Genomic DNA, 25,298 nt, shown 5'->3' with positions numbered 1-25,298 from the left:
GGTTTAACCTCGACTCTGACGCCTGCTTGTGTATTTGGAGTTTCCGTGTCCCCTCTCCCTGTGGTCGTCGTGAATTTTTCCCTCCGCAATTAGAATCGACGTCACGCGTTTAGCGTATTTGGCTGCCGCTCTACATTTGCACGCGACGATGATAGGCTGCTCCGTTGAGCTACAATTGGTGGTCAGGCCGCGTCTGAGAAAGATCCACGTAGCCGAGTGGGCCTTAGCTGGTAATGTGTTTTTTTTTTAAGAGTAAATAGCTGATCTAGCAATCGAGGCCAATGTTGCTCAAGTGGTTTTAACCAATTTAAAACAATGCAATTGTGTCCTTCACGTATCCGTCTCTCCAGTTAAAAGAAATACAAGTACGTCCTGCACAACCCATCGGCACTGCACGGCTTGTCTGGCTGGTGGAGTGCATCATGATTTTCGGCAGAATTGTTTCAACACCGAGCAAACTGTGGACTTGGGCGAGGGACGTAGGGAATGGCAGACCCCGGTCGGGATTTGAACTCGGCGGCTCTGACCGGCCCTTCCCCCCCTCACCTCCCACTACGTGCTTGCGAACCTGAGCGAGCGAGCGCTTTGGAGAGATTTATTCTGTTGATCGGCGAGATCGCCGATCGGTGCCGCTTGTAACATTTTCTCGCGTCGATCCGCGAGGTCGGCCCCATTGACCCGTGTGCGCGGGTTCATGTCGGCGGGAGTTTATATTTTACGAATTGAAAAAAAAATGAAATTATCTATCGTTGGCTGCAAAAGCAGCGGGGCTTTCGATGAATATTCATCGGTGGGAGTTGACTTGGGACAAATGCGGCGGGTTTATTTAGTACCGCCGGCCGGAAAGCCTCATTGCCCCCCGGAGAAAATGGGTTAAGAAACGAGGGCCCCCCTCCCCCCCCCCCCCCCCCGTGGAGGGAGACGCGATGTCGAGCCTGTAAACGGATCTGTTAGGAAGCCCTTAGACAGGATCTCTGGGCAACACACAGAACCCCGTCTCGCGTCTGACGCGGCGGCAACGTGGCGCAATGCAGAGCAATTATACAACACGGAAGCCTCGTCTCGTCCCATACAGAACCCCCGTCTCATCCCATACAAAACCTTCATCCCATATAGAACCACCGTCTCGTCCCATACAGAACCACCGTCTCATACAGAACCCTCATCCCATACAGAACCACCACCGTCTCATACAGAACCCTCATCCCATACAGAACCACCATCTCATCCCATACAGAACCCTCATCCCATACAGAACCACCGTCTCATCCCATACAGAACCCTCATCCCATACAGAACCCCCGTCTCATCCCATACAGAACCCTCATCCCATACAGAAACCCCGTCTCATCCCATACAGAACCCCCGTCTCATCCCATACAGAACCCTCATCCCATACAGAACCCCCGTCTCATCCCATACAGAACCCCCGTCTCATCCCATACAGAACCCTCATCCCGAAGCGCTCTATGAAATAAAAATCGAGGGCGTGGCTATGCACGACAGACAGACAACTAATCCCTGGTGGGCAGTGTGGAACTGTTGTTCCTACCTGTTAAAGAGCTGCATAGCTCAGTGGGCTTTACCTGGTAAAATACAAAAAAAATGTACAAAAAAATTGTTTACATTTCCATTGCTCTTGGTTCTTTCGGTAAAGTCACGTAGAAGGGAAATAATAAAATAATAAAAAATAAAACATGATAAAATTAGCTCTGCTATCCGGCACTTTGCCATCCAGAATGCTCTATTAACCGGGAGCTGTCATAAACAGCAATGGAAATTTCAATTTAGATTAATCTTCAGATGAATCCCTGCAGTCACGAAAGCTTGAAATCGACATTTCAATTGCTGTTTATGACAGCACCCGGTTAATAGAGCATTCTGGATGGCCAAGTGCCGGATAACAGAGCCTTTGCTCGCTGTGCATACTGTAAATATGACGATGCGTGAAATAACACAATGGGGCATGAATGCCTCCAAAAACTATCAACAAAGCTAAATACGAAGATTTCTAATGACTGACCTCTTCTCGCCTGGGCCCTGCGTTTACCCCCCCGCCCCCCCACGTTGCAACCGCAGGCGACCTCGGACAGAGCCCGTCGCTACCGTCTCGCGAGGGCGCTGAGGAGGAGAAGGGGGGCGACGATGGCGGGCGGGCGACGACGACGACGACAGATTTGTTGGAGCCGGAGGAGGCGATCGCGGTGGAGCTGGTGAACTCGTCGCAGACGAAGAGGGAGTGGAGGGAAAGCGCCGCCGCCGCCGTCGCCGCCGGCAACCCTGAGCAGCCGATGGAAACGCAGGTGACTAACGGGAAACGGTGGCGGGATGTTATTGCCCTCGCCTAGTCTGCGGGAGGTCGTGGGTTCGAGCAGCCCGACCCCAATGACGCCTGTTGTGCGTTCTGTCTCTCTCTCTTTTCCCCCTGTGGTGCTGCTTGCTAACAAGCACTTGCCCCAACAGTCTGTTAAGGCTGTACGGGGGATCTACATCATTCCCAGCACGTTTTGTTGCCAGAAAAAAGGGGAGAAACCCTATTAGTGTCTTTTGGTGCTGGCAAAGGAGACCTCGTGATGTAGATGCTCACCCCGAGCTCTCATTACTCTGATGGTGCGTTGTCTTTGAACTGTGCGCCTTTTGGCGTCATCTGGTCGAACACCGTATGAGACTAGGCTCTAAGGAAAGCTGTCTCTGGTGTGGATCAATGAGTTTCCAGGACAATGCATAAATTATTAAGAGTATTGTTTTTTGTTTGCATTTTGACCGCAAGTATTGTGGTTTCAGTGGGGGGGTCACAGCGATAGGCTCACACATCGCACTGATAAAGTGAAACTTTATATTCGTAAACCACGGTCGCGTGTTCCTAAGGATCTCTCTGACCCACGCGTGTTGCGTACTCGCAATGGAATAATTGACAACCACTTTCAATCCACCGCTGAATAGTGGCCTGCCGCCCCATGCCGTGTTGTTGACGGCGGCTGCTTGACCATAAATTTTGATTTAAAGTTTTCGTGACTGCAGGGATTCATCTTCTTGGTTCTTTCGGTAAAGTGACGTAGAAGGGAATTAATAAAATAATAAAAATAAAACATAATCAAATAATTCTCACGACGTTTCGGCCACAACGCAGGCAGCCGTCCTCAGGTGAAGAACAGGTCTGTCGGGGAGACAGACCTGTTCTTCACCTGAGGACGGCTGCTTGCGTTGTGGCCGAAACGTCGTGAGAATTTTTTAAATTATGTTTAATTTTTATTATTGTATTATTTCCCTTCTGCGTGATGACTTTACCGAAAGAACCAAGAAGATGAATCCCTGCAGTCACGAAAGCTTTAAATATAAATATTTTATTATGTTTTATTTTTATTATTGTATTATTTCCCTTCTGCGTGATGACTTTACCGAAAGAACCAAGAAGATGCCTGACCATACTTTACCACATGCGCGAGGGGTGGGCTTGGCGGAGGAGAGCGGGTGGCACGGCATCGATTCTGATATTGCTCGATGCTGACCATGAGCCCGGCTAACGAATCAAACTTGATCACGGGACCTCCCTTGCCAGCATCAAAATCTCAGAATAGGTTTTACCCTTTCTGGCAATAAAACGGTTGTGTTAAGATGTTAAAAGTGCATTGAGACTAGGCCCTAAAGAAAGCTGCCTCTGGTGTGGACCAATCGGTTTCAAAGACAACGCATCATCGCATACTACCAGAGCACGGTTGTTTTCTGTTTGCGTGTTCACCACAAGTATATGTGGTCAATGCAGACACGATTCCTCGCCCAAAACGTTTCTGTCTGGTGTTTTTAACATCTTAACACAACTATTTTACTGCCAGCAAGGGTCAAACGTATTCTCATAATCGAACTGGAATTGCTGGGCCCACAGTGCCGTGCGCTAGTCGCCCACGCCGCCGCTCTCCGCAACGGAACGCCGTTTCCCCAAAGCGCAATCGTCGCGTTTGACGCGCTCGCTCGCTCGCTTGTTCACGCGCTCTTCTGTCTCCTGCCTCCCGACGCCTCTCCCCCTCCCCCCGTCACGTCGCGGCAGGCGTGCGGGGGAGATGCGGCGACGGGGACGACGGGAGACCTTCCCGCCGAGATGTTCATCTCCATCGTGGGCAACTCGTTCCGCCAGAACGGAAAGGGCAGTTTCGGAATCCTCTACTACTGACCGACTCCTGCGCGGCGCGGGGGGGGGGGGGGGGGGGTCGTCCGGCGTCGTCGCCACCCCCCACCCACCCCTCCCCCCCTCGGTCGACGCTGCCGCCACACGTCGGAGGGACTTGGAGGACCTCACCAACTCCAGACCGTGGCGGCATGATTGACGTTGGTGCCGCTATGCATCGCCCCTCATTCCCTCCTACCAGATCCCGCGGCCGTTGCTCGGTCGACACCCGACCTCTTGCAATCTCGCCGCCACTACCATCTGACGTTTGGGGGCTTCTCCTTGGCACGTGCTACAGTCTCCATCATCATCGCCACCACCACCATCTTGGTCGCTGGCCCCTGGCGTCCGTCGCGGTCACCTGACCCCCAGCACCCCCCACACACGCGTCACACCCACCAGCATCCACCTCCTCTTGCTGGTGGCATCTACGCCGCTCTCATGCCACGCTCCGGTCTCGACCTATCCTCCCCCATCCTTCGCGCGCGTCCACATCCATACCAACCTCCTCCTCTCCCTGATGGCACCTGCAGCTCTTTCCTGCCACGCTCTCGTGTGTCGGAGCCCCCGGGGGCGTCGTCGCGCTTCCGTGGCAGGCGCCCTCTTTAGCTGCCGGAGCCTCCCTCGGCAGCCGCTAGAGGCCGCCGCTCCTCCCCTCCCGATGCACCAAACACACGGCGGGTCCCCACCGCCTGCGGATTTCACGTCGCTGCGATGAACCCAGCCTCTCGGTCTGGGTTCATTGCGGTCGGTCCACACACGGACTCTAACCCAGCCTCTCCCAGTCCTGGGTTCATTGATGACGGCCTAGACCCGGACTCTAACCCAGCCTCTCCCAGTCCTGGGTTCATTGATGACGGCCTAGACCCGGACTCTAACCCAGCCTCTCCCAGTCCTGGGTTCATTGATGACGGCCTAGACCCGGACTCTAACCCAGCCTCACTCAGTCCTGGGCTCATTGATGACGGCCTAGACCCGGACTCTAACCCAGCCTCTCCCAGTCCTGGGTTCATTGATGACGGCCTAGACCCGGACTCTAACCCAGCCTCTCCCAGTCCTGGGTTCATTGATGACGGCCTAGACCCGGACTCTAACCCAGCCTCACTCAGTCCTGGGCTCATTGATGACGGCCTAGACCCGGACTCTAACCCAGCCTCTCGGTCCGGGTTCATGGTGGCGAGGTGACTCGCCGTCTGTGTGGTGCAATGGCAGCGGAGGAGCGGCTGGCGAGGGAGGCCCCCCCCAGCTGAAGAGGAGCCCCCCACGGAGCCCCCCACGGAGCCCCCCACGGAGCCCCCCACGGAGCCCCCCACGGAGCCCCCCACGGAGCCCCTCCCGAAGACGCCGCCGGGGGCTCCGCCGTCGGGAGGAGCGGCAGGAGGGGGGCGACTTCTCGCCCGCTCGGCCTCCGCCGGCTCCTCAGCGGGAATTCTCTCCGATGGCGAAGTGCAAATAGATATCTGAACTATTTACGAGCTCACGTCTGTTGGCCTTTAAGGCGACGTTTTTTTCGTTAATTAGCGGCAAAGGCGCAGCCCTGCAATTGCTCGCTGTCGCAGCTTCTGGTGTGAGAGCCTCCGCTTGACGGAGCTCCAGAGAGACACCCCCCCCCCCACGTGTTTGCCTTGAGAGTAAAGAGAGTAAAATGTTAATATATATTTCTTGTTCCGCCGATACACCTAGCGAAAGCTTTGCGTACATGCGACTCGCGTGTTAATGTTATTCTCTTGAAGCACACTGCTTCTGCGCCTACACAGGGACAGCCCCCGTCAGCATTGCAAGGTGGTAGTAGTAGTAGCCTCTTGCGGCATTACGTACGCGTGTGCACGTTGCGCTCCTTTCGCGACGCAGCCAAACGCGTTCGGCTAAAGCCACCGCGAACCCCCCGGGAGGCAGAGGTCGCAACCGGGTACCCGATACCCGTACCCTACCCGATACCCGGCTACCCGTTTGCGACCCTGGTGCGGCCGGGTACGGGTAGGCCATGAGTCACTGGTGAGTCACCGTTTGTCACTCATTTCCCAACGTCTTGTCTCTTCTCACAATTCAAGTTCCTAGAATCAACCCACCCGTGCCTGCAACATGGCTTCATCCCAGAGGTCGCAATCGGGTACCCGATACCCGTACCCTACCCGTACCTGGCCGGGTACGGGTACGGCCGGTACGGGTACCCATGTTGCAGGCACGGGTGGGTTGATTCTAGGAACTTGAATTGTGAGAAGAGACAAGACGTTGGGAAATGAGTGACAAACGGTGACTCACCAGTGACTCATGGCCTACCCGTACCCGGCCGTACCCGTACCCGTTTGCGACCCTGGTGCGGCCGGCTACGGGTAAGGAATCAAAACCCGTTTGCGACCTCTGCCGGGAGGTCCGTCATCGCGCTTCACGCGGGCCGCAGGGCGAACGGAAGCCGCCTTCTCGACGGCCCGATGGATCCGCGCGCGCTTCGCAGGAAGCTTCGGCAAGAGGCGCGCGCATCCATCTTGCCGTCGAAGGTTTCGCGCGCTGCGGCGATGGCCGCCGATGTCACGTGCAAGCCCCCGCGCGGCGCTAGGATCCGCGACCGTTTGCCAAAGCGTCGTCCGCCATCGCCCCGTCGTCCGCTCCGACGGTTTTTTTTCGTTTCGAAACGACTCGAACCGACGGTCGAAAGGTCGCTGAAAGGGTTCGCCGGTTCACCGTTAATTCAAATTGCTTCGTCGGGGTCAACCGACGCTGCGATGCTGACGCCGGCGTTATTTTTCGCAAGTCGTGTTATTTGTAATGATCTGTAAAGATTTGTAAAGATTTGTAATGATCGCGGCAGGCTCACGCCGCAGAGTGTGAGCGCCCGTTTTAGATCACTTTCAAGCGCTCTTCACTCGGAATCGGAATCTTTAATTTGACTGCAGGAGGAATCCGATTCTCTATGAAGCTCTTTTTCAGAGATGTCCACTAGCGTGCGGGGGTGTTAGCGATTACCTCGTACTGGGCAGTACAGCAAATCTTTTTGGTAAAAATGTGAATTTCAGTGTTTTTATTGGGGGTTCGTTAGCTCGTGAAGTTTGTACAATTTTAAAGCACAACGTGTAACAATAAACGATTACAACAACAACAAAGCCGTGTAACTTCGAAATGTGTGCACTCGTCCGCCGCTGGGGCGTCTCTCTTGGCGCCTGTGGTGGACTTTCCACGTTCCCATGGCAGGGCACGTCCTCCCCCCACACCACCGATAAGCGCGGTGGGCTGTGTGCGGTGCGAAAGAAGCTCAACGTACATGCAAAGCGGTTGCTCGTTTTGATCAAGCCCGGAGGGGATGTTGGTGGTGACTTGGACTTGAAACTTGGGCCTAGAGAAACTTGTGAGTGGTACATTGTAAGCCGGCGCACGCACAGGCCACCTCGTATGCACGAAGAACTTATTTCGCACCGCCGTACGACGCCGACCGCACTCATCGGGAGCTGACCCTGTCCCTGGAGCAACGCGCAGCATTTGCCCCAACAGATTTTTTGGGTATTCTTGGTTCACGTAGATAAAAAAAAAAATAGATAAAAAAACATCGAAAATAATAAAAGCTTTTATTATTTTCAATTTTATTTGTTATCATTTTTACCGAAAGAACCAACAATGAGTTCCTGCAGTCGCGAAAGTTTTAAGTTAAAAAATTTGACTTTTTGGGGACTCTTGAGGAAAATGCTGCAAACGAGCGGGCGGTTATGAACGGGCCTGCACGGCACGCGATGGAGTCCGCGTGTCGCTGTACTGAAGAAGAGCAAACGGAACACGAAAAGGGGCCTCTGAAGAAGGATGAAACAAGGATGCAAGAAAGGTGTTCTGAAGAAATTGAGTGAAGCGCTTTGGAGGGAGGTATTTTGACGCGGCTGATGCAGTGCCGGATGATCCTCGTAGCAAAAGTGGCTACAAATGTAGAAGCTACGGGCCCCGCACTTTCAAGGGCCCCGCGCTAAATGATTTCAAGGGAAATAATAAATAATAGAAACAAAACAAAATATTTATAATAAAGTAATAATAAAAATAAAATTTAATAAAATATTTTCTGTTTTATTTTTTATTATTTCCCTTCTACGTGACTTTACCGAAATAACCAAGAAGATAAATCCCTGCAGTCACGAAAGCTTTAAATCGAAATTGCTTTCAAGCTATCAATTCCGGTTCAGTGATTCTGCACTTGCTCTATCACTATAGTACTATACCGCCTTCGACTTTTACGAACGACCGGGTGTTTAAGGTTAGCGATTTGCCGTATTATCTGGCTTTGCAGAGTACCTTCGTCTTGGAAAAATCTATTTCGTTTCTGCCCCCAGCATTAAAACAATGACCAGCCAGGGTTGAGGTATTGGTCCTACCGTGTTTTTTTCTGTCTTCGTGGCTTTACCGATAGATCCAAATAATATGAAATCCTTCAGCCACGAGAGCTTTAAGTCAATATTTATTATAATGTAAACAAAAATTTTGCTCTTTTTCACCAATGGGTTTGAAGGATGGTGGCAAATGTTGTCTTGTTAAACTATGCCTTTAAACCGGGAAAACTACTTACCTGCAGGACCTCTTTCAAAACACTATCTGTCAATCATCGTGTTTCTCAGTGTGGATTTGTGAACACGCTTTGTCAACAGTACATAAAATAATACGCGTTTTAAATGCGCTGTTCATATTGTAACAGGCGTTTATAGCAATGTTACTCTGCAGAGTAGTGGGTCGCCGCTCCTCTTATCCGCATTGATGCGAGCGGTATGTGGGGACTACGGCTTAACCGCAAAAAAAACCTGTCCGCACAGATGCATACGGACAAGAGAAGTATTATAATCAAACAGGAGGAATTAACGGTGCAACGCATCTCATCTGTTAAATATCTGCAGGTAATAGGATTGTCATCGATTGATCCTGGCTGCAGACATTGGTAGCTCACAACTAACAATGAAGATAAGAGAGCAGTTTCACTGTGTTATGTATCCCGCGGTGACAAATAAATGACTTAAGTCGTATAGACAGTTTGAGCAGCTTTGGATAAATAAGACTTATTATGATCCTGCCCATACCAGGGCATGGAGTGCGTTCGCTTGTTCAGCTCTTCTGCGCATTCGTCCTCGCTGCTGCTGCGCTTGGACACGACACGACATGACAACAGAATGATCCGTGCCAGGCGGGTCGCGGCGTTCATGTGCACGGTAACTGCTGTGGTGCGTGAACATCGCCACTGGGGAGACAAAGGCGGCCGGGCGTGGTGGATCCAAGTCGCGGGCGAAGCCGGGGTGGTAAAGCTCGTACCTAATAAAATTGTTTAAAATACTTTTAAAAAACACGCTTTAATGAAATGTACTGTCCGAGCTGCCCCTTCCCGTGCCCCCATCGCCCCTCCACTCCTTCCACATCCCCCGCCCCTGGGCGTGGCTCCCCGAGGCTTGCCGTGACGTAAGGGACCACGTGGTGATTGACAGGCAACGTCAGTTGATCGTGGACAATTAAGAGCCGTTAAAAAGATTGTTTAAAAATATATATTTTAAATTTTCAATGATAGAATATAGTATTGTCATCAGTATGACACAGCTATACGAAGTTTGCAGTCGATACGACATTGGCAATACGGTTGAAATTGAGTTACAAGATGTTTGGATACGACGACACACACAGTAAGTTAAATAAAGCGTGTAAAAAGTTTTTTTTTTAATAAATGTCTTGGATTTTTTATGATAGAATATCGCGTTGTCATCAGTATGACATCGCTACACAAAGTTTGCAGTCAATGGCACATTGGGAAGTGTGTGCAAATTGAGTTACGTTTTCTTTTTCGAGGATACAACAACAGACGAAGTGAGTTAAATAAAAGCGTGTGAATTTAAATCAATGAATTAAGCTGAACATCCACGGATGTTTGCAGGCTCCGTGATCCTGTCGAAGCGATTGCGAGCCCCGTGGGATTGGACACCGTTGCCTGCAGGCCCTTTAACCCAGAGGTCTCGGATGTCTAGATTTGAAGCTTTCGTGACTGCAAGGATTCATACGCTTAGTTTTTTCGGTAAAGTCACGTAGGTAAAAAAATTAATAAAAAATAAAATAATAAAAAATCACGACGTTTCGGAGGCAACACAAGTCTCCGTCATCAGGTGGGACCGTCACAGCCAGATTTGCTGTATCAAGTGAGGCATTACTTGATACAGCAAATCTGACTGTGATGGTCCCACCTGATAACGGAGACTTGTGTTTCCTCCGAAACGTCGTGATTTTTTTATTATTTAATTTTTTATTAATTTTAATTTACATTTTTTACCTACGTGACTTTACCGAAAAAACTAAGAGTATGTCTTGGATGTCGTTGGCTTCGGGGCCAGTGCATTGATGAGGAGTTGCGTAGTGCACGGCAGGTCACGGCTGGGAAGCAGAAAGGAGATTGAAGTGAAGGAAGGAGCGAGAGAGAGAGACTCCGTTGATGGGGGAGGGGAGATTGTCAAAAATGAAATTGCGCATCAAATATATAGATACTACACGGGCGTCAACATCATTGACATCATCATCAGCTGTTGTCACTCGCCGTCAAGCCGGTAACATCATCAACATCATCAACAATAACATCATCAACATCTACATCATTATCATCAACAATAATATCATCAACATTTACATCATCAACAATAACATCATCCACATCATCAACATCTGCATCATCATCAGCAATACCATCATCAACATCTACAACATCTACATCATCAACAATAACATAATCAACATCTACATCATCAACAATAACATAATCAACATCATCATCAACAATAACATCATCAACATCTACATCATCTACATCATCAACATCTACATCAACAATAACATCATCAACATCTACATCATCAACAATAACATCATCATCATTTACATCATCAACAATAATATCATCTACATATTAACATCTACATCATGAACAATAACATCATCAACATCTGCATCATCAACAATACATCTACATATCAACATCTACATCATGAACAATAACATCATCAACATCTACATCATGAACAATACCATCAACATCTGCATCATCAACAATAACATCATCAACATCGACATAATCAACAATACCATCATCAACATCTACATAATCAACAATAACATCATCAACATCGACATCATCAACAATAACATCATCAACATCTACATCATCATCAGCAATACCAACATCAACACCATCAACAATGACATTCTGGAGAAACCCCAAACTCGTTGCGAGGGAGCAACGCGCTATCCCGCCCAGGTGGAACAGATGGAGTCCACGCTTTTATCCTGCGTCGACTTCTCGCGGGGCAGAGCCAAAGGGGACACGAGAAGGGAGTTTCACAATCCCATCCGTGTCTGATCCACTGACCCTTGCCGTTGCTGCCTCTACAGCTGCAGCAGTCAACAGGAAACGGAGGACCTCTAAGGAGGGCCCACAACATGCGCGATGACCCGAGGCCCAGGCTATAGCGGCACTACGAAACTAAACCTAAAACCATTCTACTGGTAGGAACCTCCTAGTTACACCAGCCCACAGGGGATTGTTGTGTCCGTCCGTCGTGCAGGGAGGGGCTGGGTGGGGAGGGTGGGGAGGGGCTGGGTGGGGTGGGTGGGGAGGGGCTGGGTGTGGAGGGTGGGGAGGAGCTGCGTGGGGAGGGTGGGGAGGGGCTGGGTGGGGAGGGTAGGGGGTGGGGCTGGGTGGGGAGGGGCTGGTCACCCCGTGGTGCCCTTATAAAACTCAACGTTTAACCTACTCACGCCGGCTTGTGCCCGCCCTCACAGTCGGCCATATTTGCAAAATACACCACGCCGCCGTTGACCCTGCAGGCCATTGACCGAGCAACCCAACGTTCCTACCAGCTCCCTCCGCAGGACAATGTGTTGTTATTATTTTACCAGGTAAAGCTCAACTGAGCTGTGTAGCTCTTTTTCAGAAGCTACCGCAAGTGAAAGCTCAACGGAAGTGGCTCATCATCGTCATCGCCATCATCACCTGGACATGGAGAGCAGTGGCCAAACACTCCCAAGTGCGTGACGGTGATTCTAAATGTGGAGGGAAAAATAACTGGAGGACCCGGAGAGAATCCACGCGACCACGGGGAGAGAGAGAGACACGCAAACTCCAAATATACAGCAGCAGGCGTCAGGGTCGGGATCAAACCCACGACCTCCTGCACACCAGGCGAGGTAGTTAACATCTCCTAGCCACCGTGATGATGATGAGAGAGAGACACGCAAACTCCAAATATACAGCAGGAGTCAGCGTCCGGATCGAACCCACGACCTCCTGTATACGAGGAGAGGTAGTTAACATCTCCTAGCCACCGAGGCGTCCCCACGTGGTGCGTCACGTGGTACCGCTCCTCCGTCACAATGAGACGTCATTGACGTCGATCAACCACCGCGCCCTCTCCTTTTTTTACGATCAGAGGAAACAAGAAGATGCTCGGTGTAGTCGGCACTTTGCTTCGTTCATCATTTCGTAATTTTTTTTTATAACTTTGCTTTATGTAAACCCCCACCTCTCGCTCACTCTCTCGCTCACTCCCTCGCTCGCTCTCTCGCTCGCTCTCTCGCTCGCTCTCTCGCTCACTCTCCCGCTCACTCTCTCGCTCACTCTCTCGCTCACTCTCTCGCTCGCTCTCTCGCTCACTCTCCCGCTCGCTCTCTCGCTCGCTCTCTCGCTCGCTCTCTCGCTCACTCTCTCGCTCAATCTCTCGCTCACTCTCTCGCTCGCTCTCTCGCTCGCTCTCTCGCTCACTCTCCCGCTCACTCTCTCGCTCACTCTCTCGCTCACTCTCTCGGTCACTCTCTCGCTCACTCTCTCGGTCACTCTCTCGCTCAATCTCTCGCTCACTCTCTCGCTCACTCTCTCGCTCACTCTCTCGCTCAATCTCTCGCTCACTCTCTCGCTCACTCTCTCGGTCACTCTCTCGCTCACTCTCTCGCTCACTCTCCCGCTCACTCTTTCGCTCACTCTCTCGCTCACTCTCTCGCTCAATCTCTCGCTCACTCTCTCGCTCACTCTCTCGGTCACTCTCTCGCTCACTCTCTCGCTCACTCTCCCGCTCACTCTCTCGCTCACTCTCTCGCTCACTCTCTCGCTCAATCTCTCGCTCACTCTCTCGCTCACTCTCTCGGTCACTCTTTCGCTCACTCTCTCGCTCAATCTCTCGCTCACTCTCTCGCTCACTCTCTCGGTCACTCTCTCGCTCGCTTTCTCGCTCGCTCTCTCGCTCACTCTCCCGCTCACTCTCTCGCTCACTCTCTCGCTCACTCTCTCGCTCAATCTCTCGCTCACTCTCTCGCTCACTCTCTCGGTCACTCTCTCGCTCACTCTCTCGCTCAATCTCTCGCTCGCTCTCTCGGTCGCTCTCTCGCTCGCTCGCTCTCTCGGTCGCTCTCTTTTTTTTTTAGTTTTTTTTCTTTTTTACGATCAGAGGAAACAAGAAGATGTTCGGTGTAGTCGGCACTTTGCTTCGTTCATCATTTTGTTTTTTTTGTTTTTTGCAATGCTTTGCTTTATGTGCCCCCCCCCTTTTAAATGAAAGATTTCACAAAAGATTTCACGCTCTGCTCTCCTACTTCTTACCCCTTCTCTCTCTCTACCCCCCCTATCTCTCTAACCCCCTCTCTCTCTACCCCCCCCTCTCTCTACCCCCTCTCTCTACCCCCCTCTCTCTACCCCCTCTCTATACCCCCCTCTCTCTAGCCCCTCTCTCTCTACCCCCCCTCTCTCTACCCCCTCTCTCTAACCCCCCCTCTCTCTCTCTACCCCCCCCCTCTCTCTCTACCCCCTCTCTCTAACCCCCTCTCTCTCTACCCCCTCTCTATCTACCCCCCTCTCTCTCTACCCCCCTCTCTCTCTACCCCCCTCTCTCTACCCCCCCTCTCTACCCTCTCTCTACCCCCCCTCTCTCTACCCCCCTCTCTCTACCCCCCCTCTCCCTACCCCCTCTCTCTACCCCCTCTCTCTACCCTCTCTCTCTACCCTCCCCTCTCTCTCTACCCCCCCTCTCTCTACCCCCTCTCTCTCTACGCCCTCTCTCTACCCCCTCTCTCTACCCCCTCTCTCTCTACCCCCTCTCTCTAACCCCCCCTCTCTACCCCCCCTCTCTCTACCCCCTCTCTCTCTACCCCCTCTCTCTCTACCCCCTCTCTCTACCCCCTCTCTCTCTACCCCCCCCTCTCTGTCTACCCCCTCTCTCTCTACCCCCCCCTCTCTAACCCCCCTCTCTCTACCCCCCCTCTCTCTACCCCCCCCCCTCTCTCTCTACCCCCCTCTCTCTCTACCCCCCCCCCTCTCTCTACCCCCTCTCTCTCTACCCCCTCTCTCTACCCCCCTCTCTCTACCCCCCTCTCTACCCTCTCTCTCTCTACCCCCCCCCCCTCTCTACCCCCCCTCTCTATCCCCCCTCTCTCTACCCCCCTCTCTCTCTACCCCCCCCTCTCTCTCTACCCCCTCTCTCTCTACCCCCTCTCTCTACCCCCTCTCTCTCTACCCCCTCTCTCTAACCCCCCCTCTCTACCCCCCTTCTCTCTACCCCCCTCTCTCTCTACCCCCCTCTCTCTCTACCCCCTCTCTCTACCCCCTCTCTCTCTACCCCCCCTCTCTGTCTACCCCCTCTCTCTCTACCCCCCCTCTCTAACCCCCCTCTCTCTACCCCCCCCTCTCTCTACCCCCCCCCCCCCTCTCTCTCTACCCCCTCTCTCTCTACCCCCCCCCCTCTCTCTACCCCCTCTCTCTACCCCCCTCTCTCTACCCCCCCTCTCTACCCTCTCTCTCTCTACCCCCCCCCCCTCTCTACCCCCCCTCTCTATCCCCCCTCTCTCTACCCCCCTCTCTCTCTACCCCCCCTCTCTCTCTACCCCCTCTCTCTCTACCCCCTCTCTCTAACTCCCTCTCTCTCTCTATCCCCTCTCTCTTTACCCCCCTCTCTACCCCCTCTCTACCCCCCCCCTCTCTCTACCCCCTCTCTCCCTACTCTATGTCTATGTCCCCCCTGTTTTCCATCCTCTCCATCTCCCGGGGCTCGGCAGGTCTCGATCGAGCACCTCTGACCCCAGCGGTCACCTCGGCGAGGGGAGGGGGGGGTAGGGGGGGGGCTTCGTTACACAACGACAAGACGAAACGATTTCAGCAAAAAAAAATAAACGACAAAATCTCCACTCGCGGATGATCTCTCTACTCTCTGTAGGAGATGCCAGCGGCAAACCCCTTTCTTCTCACACTCAAAGTTGGTTTTCTTTGCAGTCCCACCACCTCCAGCCTCCTCCAGCCCCCCCCCCCCCCCCTCAAGCCCCCCCCCCTCCTCCCTCCTTTCTTATTTCTCAAAATTCTGAAAAAAGCTATTTTCGCGTGGCTCCGGTGCAAATAAAAATGCGAGCGGCCGAGTAGGGGGTCAGGGAGGTTCAATCAGCCTCGGTGGGCTTTGCATGCGGGTGGTTTTTTAAAAAATGATTTCCGATGAACGTTTGTGCTTAAGAGAAATTATTTGCTGAAAGGAATTGGGCCCAAAACTCCAAACCCAACCCAACCCCGTCGCTGATAGGTCGGCCTTGTAAGAGTGACGCACATCACACACACACACCACACACCACACACACACCACACACACACACACCACACCACACACACACACCACACACACACACACACACCACACACACACACCACACACACCACACACACCACACACACACCACACACACACCACACACACCACACACACACCACACACACCACACACACACCACACACACCACACACACACCACACACACACCACACACACACCACACACACCACACACACACCACACACACACCACACACACCACACACACACCACACACACCACACACACACCACACACACACCACACACACACACACACACACCACACACACCACACACACCACACACACCACACACACCACACTCACCACACACACACCACACTCACCACACACACGCCACTCACACACCACACACACACACACATCACACACACATCACACACACCACACACACACACCACACCACACACACCACACACACACCACTCACACACCACTCACACACCACTCACACACCACACACACACCACTCACACACCACACACACACACCACACACACACACCACACACACACCACACAGAGAGACGCAAACTCATGCAAATTGCAAATACACAGCAGCAGGCGTCAGGATTGCGATCGAACCCACGACCTCCTGCACACCAGGCGAGGTAGTTAACATCTCCTAGCCACCGTGATGATGATGATAGAGAGAAACACGCAAACTCCAAATAAACAGCAGCAGGCGTCAGGGTCGGGATCGAACCCACGACCTCCTGCACACCAGGCGAGGTAGTTAACATCTCCTAGCCACCGTGGTGATGATGAGAGAGAGACACGCAAACTCCAAATATACAACAGCAGGCGTCAGGGTTGCGATAACCAACGACCTCCTGCACACCAGGCGAGGTAGTTAACATCTCCTAGCCACCGTGATGATGATGAGAGACACGCAAACTCCAAATATACAGCAGCAGGCGTCAGGGTTGCGATCGAACCAACGACCTCCTGCACACCAGGCGAGGTAGTTAACATCTCCTAGCCACCGTGATGATGATGAGAGAGAGACACGCAAACTCCAAATATACAGCAGCAGGCGTCAGGGTTGCGATCGAACCCACGACCTCCTGCACACCAGGCGAGGTAGTTAACATCTCCTAGCCACCGTGATGATGATGATGAGAGAGAGACACGCAAACTCCAAATACACAGCAGCAGGCGTCAGGGTCTGGATCGAACCCACGACCTCCTGCACACCAGGCGAGGTAGTCAACATCTCCTAGCTCATGGATGAAGGCCCTGGTGGATGGCACCGCTGAGATTCTGGGTTTAAATGTGGACGTCAGCATGGCGCTGGTGGAGCGGTAATCCTCGTGTCTCGCAGGAAGAACAGCCTCGGTTCAATTCCCGACCCGGCTGTCTTTCTGCGCGGACTTTGTGTGTCGCCCCCACGCGCACACACCTCATGTTCTGCATGGGGGGTGTTTCTCCAGAGGCTCTCGGCCGGTTCCTTTACGAAGGAACACAACCACGTGAACACGTGCGCAAGATCTCCAATGGCGAAAGTGTAGGGATGTAAATGACTCTGGCTGTGACGGTCCCACCTGATGACGGAGACTTGTGTTGCCTCCGAAACGTCGTGAGTTATTATTATTTTTTTTTTAATAAATTTTAATTTCATTTTTTACCTACGTGCGTATGAATCCTTGCAGTCACGAAAGCTTCAAATCTAGAATCAATTTGGATTATTCACGGCAGCTGCAACAACAATAACAACAACACTAACAACAACAGCAACAACAACAATAACAACAATAACAACAACAATAACATGCCCTCCGCCTCCATATCGCGACATCTTGACAGGATCCGCTTGAAAAAAAAACTAGTCTTAAAACTCAGGTTTCCCTGGGTAAACAACAACAACAAGAGCTATTCAATGCACGAGTAAGATGTATTGTTCATTAACTCACCGCGTCGCAAAAAGCGGAGTTCATGAAACAATTCAGCGCAACGCGGCGCTTATCAACGTAGTTCGTTATCGTTTATTTTGGTATTCCTACACATTGCGAACGCGCTTGGCACAAACGTCGCTGGAATGCGCAAACGAGCGCCGATATCACCGCGTGTTGCCGGCGGCTTAAGGCAAATTAATAACGAAGAAGCCGCTGATCCGGGGAGAATTTGACTAATCCCAGAGAGCAAGGAGGCACTTTGCATTTTTAAAATCCTGCAAACTCTACGAGACGGGAATGTCAGGAATAGAGCCTTGAGGCTGGGCTCCAGGAGACCGGGTCTCAGAGTTGGAGTCTCGGTTGAGACTCGGCTCCAGGAGACCGGGTCTCAGGGTCGGAGTCTCGGTTGAGACTCGGCTCCAGGAGACCGGGTCTCAGGGTCGGAGTCTCGGTTGAGACTCGGCTCCAGGAGACCGGGTCTCAGGGTCGGAATCTCGGTTGAGACTCGGCTCCAGGAGACCGGGTCTCATGGTCGGAGTCTTGGTTGGGACTCTAGGAGACCGGGTCTCAGAGTTGGAGTCTTGGTTGGGACTCCAGGAGACCGGGTCTCAGAGTTGGAGTCTCGGTTGAGGACTCCAGGAGACCGGGTCTCAGAGTTGGATTCTCGGTTGGGACTCCAGGAGACCGGGTCTCAGGGTCGGAGTCTCGGTTCGGACTCCAGGAGACCGGGTCTCAGAGTTGGAGTCTTGGTTGAGACTCGGCTCCAGGAGACCGGGTCTCAGGATCGGAGTCTCGGTTGAGACTCGGCTCCAGGAGACCGGGTCTCAGGGTCTGAGTCTTGGTTGGGACTCTGCTCCAGGAGACCGGGTCTCAGGGTCTGAGTCTTGGTTGGGACTCCAGGAGACCGGGTCTCAGAGTTGGAGTCTCGGTTGAGGACTCCAGGAGACCGGGTCTCAGAGTTGGAGTCTCGGTTCGGACTCCAGGAGACCGAGTCTCAGAGTTGGAGTCTCGGTTCGGACTCCAGGAGACCGAGTCTCAGAGTTGGAGTCTCGGTTGGGACTCCAGGAGACCGGGTCTCAGGGTCGGAGTCTCGGTTCGGACTCCAGGAGACCGGGTCTCAGAGTTGGAGTCTTGGTTGAGACTCGGCTCCAGGAGACCGGGTCTCAGGATCGGAGTCTCGGTTGAGACTCGGCTCCAGGAGACCGGGTCTCAGGATCGGAGTCTCGGTTGAGACTCGGCTCCAGGAGACCGGGTCTCAGGATCGGAGTCTCGGTTGAGACTCGGCTCCAGGAGACCGGGTCTCAGGGTCTGAGTCTTGGTTGGGACTCTGTTCCAGGAGACCGGGTCTCAGGGTCGGAGTCTCGGTTGAGGACTCGGCTTCAGGAGACCCAGTCTCGGGATCTTGATACTCGCCGAGTAGGAGGGGTAGGGGGAGGGTCACTCAACCAAACATCCCTCCGGGCAGGAACGTGCGGTCAGGGGAGGCAGGGGAGGCTGAGGCTCACCTGCCATACTCCAATGAAAATAGCTGTTACGAAAAAGAAAAATTAAAATGTAAGGTTTTTCCACTGATCTGTGTTATAAATATAATTTCTGTTTGATTCCAATAATTACGGAGAAATAGTAACAGGCACGAGCTTATTGCCCGCGCTCCATCCAGTTTCCGAGGGGTTGCGCAATCAGAGGGGAGGCTGAGCTCGTCGCTGCCTCACCTCTCGTCTCTCCCTGTATTCGCAGCGGAGCTCCGCAAATTTGGCGATTTAGACTCAAAAAATTATTGGAATTGTACAGAAATCAGATAACAGATCAGTTGGAGAAAAAAAGAAGAAAAAAATAGTCGTTATTTTATTTTATTATTTTTTTACTTTTCCTAACAGCTATTTTCATTGGAGTACGGCAGGTGAGGCTGTGCATGCCCCTGCCTCCCCTGACCGCACGTCCCTGCCTCCGGGGGGAGTGGGGGGGGGGGCAATGAAACGAGTGGTGGTCGTTCGTTACGTGGTCACACACACACGCACACGCAAACACGCACACACGCGAACGCGCGCGGCACCCGACAAGAGAACGTGGAATTTCCACCACGCACCGACGACGAAGCTGGCGTGTGCTCGTTTGTTCGCAGGAGAGCGTGGAGGAGGGGGGGGGGGGCTTGCAAGTGGGCTCCGCGTTGCATTTAAATTTGGACGCAATCTCAGAGGGCGTTTCGAGTAGTTTGCCCTGAATTACGTTGTTTTAATCCCCCCCCCCTCTCCCCACCCCCCCCCCCCCCCACTTTTAATTAACGCTTAGCCAATGTCACTCCAACCCACGGGTTCGACCTGGCCCCGTGCGGGAAAACGAATGGATGTGAACATTTCAGTCTGCAGAGGCTGGCAAGAACACAACAAGTAGGGCAGTTTCGATTTAAAGCTTTCGTGACTGCAGGGATTCATCTTCTTGGTTCTTTCGGTAAAGTCACGTAGAATGGAAATAATAAAATAATAAAAATAAAACGTAATAAAATAATTATATTTAAAGCTTTCGTGACTGCAGGGATTCATCTTCTTGGTTCTTTCGGTAAAGTCACGTAGAATGGAAATAATAAAATAATAAAAATAAAACGTAATAAAATAATTATATTTAAAGCTTTCGTGACTGCAGGGATTCATCTTCTTGGTTTTTTCGGTAAAGTCACGTAGAATAGAAATAATAAAAAAATAAAAATCAACATTATTAAATATTTATATTTAAAGCTTTCGTGACTGCAGGGATTCATCTTCTTGGTTCTTTCGGTAAAGTCACGTAGAATAGAAATAATAAAAAAATAAAAATCAACATTATTAAATATTTATATTTAAAGCTTTCGTGACTGCAGGGATTCATCTTCTTGGTTCTTTCGGTAAAGTCATCACGTAGAAGGGAAGTAATAAAATAATAAAAATTAAACATAATAAAATAATTCTCACGACGTTTCGGCCACAACGCAAGCAGCCGTCCTCAGGTGAAGAACAGGGCTGTCGGAAAGACAGCGTCTTAATGAACACCACCAAGCTTGGCAGCGTATATTTGAGCTGGGTTGGAGGGGGAAGAGCGCCTTGACAAAGGAATTTGCATATCAAGAGGAATTTAGCATATTTATGAGAAATGCAGATATGGGATTAGTCACTAAATTCCTCTTGATATGCAAATTCCTTTGTCAATGATTATTTTATTATTTCCCTTCTACGTGACTTTACCGAAAGAACCAAGAACAAGGAGGGGAGTGATGGAGCTTCAGTCCCGCGAGCGCTTTGAACGTCTTAATGATGACGACGATTGTTGTTGTTGTTGTTGCTGTTGTTGTGATGCATTGGATGCCGTTGTCGTCCTTAACACGGCCGTGTCTGCATTGCGTGATCTATTGCGCCGGATAAATCACGGTGTTGTTATTATTATGATGGTGTTGTTTAAAAAAAAAAAACATAAATCCTCCGCTAATTAATCTCAGGAGTGTGAATGAACGGCGAGAGATGAGCTTGGGAGGGAGGGAGAGAGAGAGAATGTGTGGGAGACAGAGAGAGAGTGATTGATTGATTGGTTCATACAGAGAGATTGGTTGATTGAGACAGAGAATGATTGATTGAGACAGACAGATTGAGACAGATATTATTTGAAACAGAGACAGTGATTGATTGATTGAAACGGACAGACAGATTGAGGCAGAGACCCATAGACTCACACAGAGACCCATAGACTCACACAAAGACACATAGACTCACACAGAAACCCATAGACTCACACACAGAGACCCATAGACTCACACAGAGACCCATAGACTCACACACAGAGACCCATAGACTCACACAGAGACCCATAGACTCACACATCGACCCATAGAATCACACACAGAGACCCATAGACTCACACAGAGACCCACAGACTCACACCAAGACCCATAGACTCACACACAGAGACCCATATACTCACATAGAGACCCATAGACTCACACAGAGATCCATAGATTCACACATAGACCCATAGACTCACACACAGAGACCCATAGACTCACACGAAGACCCATAGACTCACACACAGAGACCCATACACTCACACAGAGATCCATAGACTCACACAGAGACCCATAGACTCACACAGAGATCCATAGACTCACACAGAGACCCATAGACTCACACAGAGACCCATACACTCACACAGAGACCCATAGACTCACACCCATAGACTCACACAGAGACCCATAAACTCACACAAAGACCCATAGACTCACACAAAGACCCATAGACTCACACAGAGACCCATAGACTCACACAGAGACCCATAGACTCACACAGAGACCCATAGACTTACACAGAGACCCATAGACTCACACACAGAGACCCATAGACTCACACGAAGACCCATAGACTCACACACAGAGACCCATACACTCACACAGAGATCCATAGACTCACACAGAGACCCATAGACTCACACAGAGATCCATAGACTCACACAGAGACCCATAGACTCACACAGAGACCCATAGACTCACACAGAGACCCATAGACTCACACCCATAGACTCTTACAGAGACCCATAAACTCACACAAAGACCCATAGACTCACACAAAGACCCATAGACTCACACAGAGACCCATAGACTCACACAGAGACCCATAGACTCACACAGAGACCCATAGACTTACACAGAGACCCATAGACTCACACACAGAGACCCATAGACTCACACAGAGACCCATATTCTCACACAGAGACCCATATACTCACACAGAGACACATAGACTCACACAGAGACCCATAGACTTACACAGAGACCCATAAACTCACACACAGAGACCCATAGACTCACACAAAGACACAGACTCACACAGAGACCCATAGACTCACACAGAGACCCATAGACTCACACATAGACCCATAGACTCACACATAGACCCATAGACTCACACAGAGACCTACAGACTCACACAGAGACCTACAGACTCACACAGAGACCCATAGACTCACACACAGAGACCCATAGACTCACACAGAGACCCATATTCTCACACAGAGACCCATGGACTCACACACAGAGACCCATAGACTCACACAGAGACCCATATACTCACACAGAGACCCATAGACTCACACAGAGACCCATAGACTCACACAGAGACCCATAGACTCACACACAGAGACCCATAGACTCACACAGAGACCCATAGACTCACACAGAGACCCATATTCTCACACAGAGACCCATAGACTCACACAGAGACCCATAGACTCGGGGGGGGGGGGTCATACCAATGTTGGGTACGGGGGAGGGGGGTCAGGGGGGTTCACTGCTCGTTGTGACGCAACTTGCTTGGTCGAATTCCGCATTTCGGGCTATTGTAATATTTCTTTGGTCACGGAAAATAGGACGTCGTCGTTCAAACTTCAACAATAAACGATGTTTTCCTTTATCAGGTGCAAGGCCTCACTGAGCTGCCATGCGCGCTAACCACTGCACCACCGCTCCCCACGTAGACAACAAAGATCCCCCGTGTAGCCTGTAACAGACTGTAGGGGCAAGTGCTGTTAGCGAGTAGCACCTATGAAGGCCGGCACGGCACACGAGGGGGTGGGGGGGGGGGGTGGACAGCACCACGCCCGGCCGCCTTTGTCTCCCCTCGTGGCGACATTTACGCACCACACCAGATACTCATTTGAGGCCGAGTCGACCTAGGGGTGGGGTCGGTTCAGATCATCGTCAACGTGCGCGGGTATCCAAGTCGGGGGTAACGCTGCTGATCGGTTGGGGGCAGCAGTGCGCTAACCACTGCGCCACCGCTCCCCACGCTACATCCTTCACCGTGAGATTCCTCATTTCGCATGCAGCTCACGGGGGGGGGGGGGCGGAGAAATCTGTTGGCCTGGTAACCTCACGTGGCAGCAGCAAATCTCACCAAATAGTCTCACCCCCCCCTCCTCCTACCCCCCCCCCTACCTCCACTGTGTGTGTGTGGTGTGTGTGGTGTGTGTGTGGGGTGTGTGGGGTGTGTGGTGTGTGGTGTGTGGGGTGTGTGTGTGTGGTGTGTGGTGTGTGGTGTGTGTGGTGTGTGTGTGGTGTGTGTGGTGTGTGGCATTTTTGGTGTGTGAGTGTGTGTGTATGGTGTGTGTATGGTGTGTGTGGTGTGTGTGGTGTGTGTGGTGTGTGGGGTGTGTGGTGTGTGTGGTGTGTGTGGTGTGTGTGGTGTGTGTGTGTGGTGTGTGGCATTTTTGGTGTGTGAGTGTGTGTGTATGTATGGTGTGTGTATGGTGTGTGGTGTGTGTGGTGTGTGTGTGGTGTGTGTGTGGTGTGTGGGGTGTGTGGTGTGTGTGGTGTGTGTGTGTGGTGTGTGGGGTGTGTGTGGTGTGTGTGTTATGTGTGGTGTATGAGTGTGTGGTGTGTGATGTGTGTGTGGTGTGTGGCATTTTTGGTGTGTGCGTGTGTGTGTATGGTGTGTGGTGTGTGTGTGGTGTGTGTGTGTGGTGTGTGTGTGGTGTCTAGTTAACATCTCCTAGCCACCGTGATGATGATGAGAGAGAGAGAGACACGCAAACCCCAAATATACAGCAGCAGGCATTGTTAGGGTCGAGATCGAACCCACGACCTCCTGCGGACTAGGCGAGGTGGTTAACATCTCCTAGCCACCGTGATGATGATGAGAGAGAGAGAGAGACACGAAAACTCCAAATATACAGCAGCAGGCATCGTCATGGTCTGGATCGAATCCACGACCTCCTGCACACCAGGCGAGGTAGTTAACATCTCCTAGCCACCGTGATGATGATGAGAGAGAGAGACACGCAAACTCCAAATATACAGCAGCAGGCATCGTCAGGGTCGGGATCGAACCCACGACCTCCTGCACACCAGGCGAGGTAGTTAACATCTCCTAGCCACCGTGCTGATGATGAGAGAGAGAGAGAGAGACACGCAAACTCCAAATACACAGCAGGCTTCAGGATCGGGATCGAACCCACGACCTCCTGCACACCAGGCGAGGTAGTTAACATCTCCTAGCCTCCGCGTGACTTCTCATTTCACAACCTTCCAGCGCTTATCCGCTTCATTATGTCATAATAAAATTGGCAACTTAATATAAATTGTCAGGTTTCTTTTTTTTTGTACTTTATTTATTTAATACATCCTCCTCGGATTTAAATCGCGTGAAGGATTGACATTTTAAGAATTATCATCCGAAGCACAATTTGAGTTTTAAATGAACCGTGCCAAGTCTGCCGTGTCCGTGACTCCAAAGCAGGGGCGGTTTCTTCATTAGGGCGATTGGGCGACGCACCACCAATGTCATTCAACCACCGAGTCACGCTAGCCGTCACTGTCAGCCTCTGGATATAGTCCAATCAGCGTCATGCTACGTTCTGTGGAGTACCGCCTCTTTTTGGGCGATTTCCCTCCAGCTGAGAATCGCCCCGAGTGGCCCCACAGACTTACATTCAAAGATGGTTTTTTTCGAACGGGGGCGCTGCAATGCATTCTCTATGGCTTCCGGGAGGGCTCGCCCTAACGTGCTTACGTCATCATACGTAAGCACGTTGCATCCAACAATATTATTTGTCGCCACCTAGTGGAATCTTTAATAAAAGAAACTTGAGTGGATTGTATTAAT

At 51.4% G+C, this 25,298-nt stretch overlaps 1 protein-coding gene across 2 annotated transcripts in view; it reads left to right on the top strand.

The window, feature by feature from the left end:
• SHCBP1 (SHC binding and spindle associated 1) overlaps positions 1 to 7,263 on the top strand; it is a 35,310-nt gene extending 28,047 nt beyond the window's left edge. For both annotated transcript variants that reach the window (XM_078619556.1, XM_078619554.1), the window contains exons 13-14: positions 2,080 to 2,303; positions 4,046 to 7,263. In XM_078619556.1, coding sequence (XP_078475682.1) covers positions 2,080 to 2,303; positions 4,046 to 4,168 — 347 coding nt within the window. In that variant the 3' untranslated portion in view covers positions 4,169 to 7,263. The remainder of the gene's footprint in view (positions 1 to 2,079; positions 2,304 to 4,045) is intronic.
• Positions 7,264 to 25,298: the final 18,035 nt, after the last annotated feature.

Source organism: Lampetra planeri, chromosome 63, assembly GCF_965212315.1.
Source record: "Lampetra planeri chromosome 63, kcLamPlan1.2.h2, whole genome shotgun sequence".
Lineage (NCBI taxonomy): Eukaryota > Metazoa > Chordata > Hyperoartia > Petromyzontiformes > Petromyzontidae > Lampetra > Lampetra planeri.
The sequence above is the reverse complement of the archived record's forward strand: the minus strand, read 5'-3'. Positions and strand labels throughout refer to the sequence as shown.